General features: G+C 73.5%; 1 protein-coding gene across 1 annotated transcript in view; it reads right to left on the bottom strand.

Moving 5' to 3' along the window:
* The window catches only part of SLC28A1 (solute carrier family 28 (concentrative nucleoside transporter), member 1), a 43,383-nt gene that overhangs the window by 39,864 nt on the left and 2,109 nt on the right, over window positions 1-1,410 (bottom strand). Inside the window, exon 2 of the mRNA XM_012732693.1 lies at window positions 523-760. Within this exon, the coding sequence (XP_012588147.1) occupies window positions 523-760 (238 nt within the window). The remainder of the gene's footprint in view (window positions 1-522; window positions 761-1,410) is intronic.

The raw sequence follows: 1,410 nt of genomic DNA, 5'->3' as shown, positions 1-1,410 counted from the left end.
GCCTTCGCCCCGCGGAGAAAAGGAGCTGGGGAGTGGTCCCCCGAGACCCGAGGGCCAGGGGAGGGGCCCCTGACGCCGCTGGACAGGCGGCCGGGGCCGGCGGGCGGCAGGAGGACCCACCCTCCCCTGCAGCCCCACTGGCCCTGGCCCTGGCCAGCTTCGGCCACGTGCCTCGTGGCCACGGGGCCCCTCTCCAGGAGGGAGCGTGGGTTCGGGCTCCGCAGACAGGCCAGCGGGGCTGGACCGCGGGGCTCCCACCCCCGGGGGCTGAGCTGAGCCCCGCACCCCCGGCCCGGCCACCCATGCGGCCTCTGGGGCGGGTCCTCAGCGTGGCTCTAAATACGGGGAGTGACCTCAGTCTGTTTACCCGCGTTGCTTCTCCTACACCCCAGGAGCTTCCAGGCGGTGTGGTGCTGGCGGCCAGGAGCATCAGAAAGTTCTAGAAGCTGCACCCACCCTGCCCTATCCCGCAGGAAAGGGCCCCAGTGAGGCGGTCCCCACCCGCCGCCGCCGGGCGCCGACCAGCAGGGTCCCCGAGCAGGGCCTGGCGACGGGGCGCCCTCCCGTCCGTGGGCACCTTCCAGCGCCCCCCGGCCCGGCTCGCTGCGGCTGGCCGCTGTGGGGCAGGGCTCCCCGCCGTCTCCGTGAAGGCCTGGGCCTTGCTGGTGGCACAGCGCACCCCACGCCGGCCCCGGGGAGGGCCCCGGCACCCACCCGGCAGCAGCCGTCCAGGGCGGGAATCTGCCTCCTGGTCCAGGGCCTGGCGGGGGCCCAGGAGCGGAGCCAGAGGCCAGCAGGATCAGCCTCAGGACGCAGCGGCACCAGCGAGCCCACCGCTGCCCTGGGGAGCCCCACACCCAACCCCCAGCCCTGGCCTCCGGGGGTGTGGCTGTCACCCTGGCGCTCTCCTCCGCGCCCCGCCTGAGGACGGCCCTGGTCCCCTCCTGTCCCCCACCCTGAACTGGCCCAAGCCCCCAGGGCCAGCCTGAGCAGAGGGGGAGGTGGCCCTCCCAGGCCCGGCTGGGGGAGCGGGCTTCAGCCCTGGCCAGGCCAAGGGGGCAGCGGGAGGGGGAGGGGCGGCAGGGAGGGGCAGCGACCGGAGCCTGGACGAGGGTCTCAGGTCAGGTCCGGTGGGTTCTAGGCTCTGCGGGCGTCCGGCCGCCCCTGGACCGGACGCCACGGCCGCCCCTGGACAGCCCCCCTCCCCAGGGACGACGGACCTTCAGCCTTCGCCATGTGTGTCGCTGCCTGTCCGTTTGTGAGAAATAGAAGCTACCATTACAAAGTAAGTGTCCTTTAAAAGGCCAGTGCAGGACGGGATGGACTTGGTCAGGGCGCACCTGACCTGGGCAGTCCTAGAGTCGGGCCTGCAGCTGCCCGCTGCCGGCCAAGAAGCCCCACGCGAGGGGC

The sequence above is a fragment of the Condylura cristata genome, unplaced genomic scaffold (genome assembly GCF_000260355.1).
Source record: "Condylura cristata isolate star-nosed mole 26May11 unplaced genomic scaffold, ConCri1.0 scaffold00035, whole genome shotgun sequence".
Lineage (NCBI taxonomy): Eukaryota > Metazoa > Chordata > Mammalia > Eulipotyphla > Talpidae > Condylura > Condylura cristata.
Note: the sequence above shows the minus strand (reverse complement) of the source record. Positions and strands in the feature narration are given on the sequence as shown.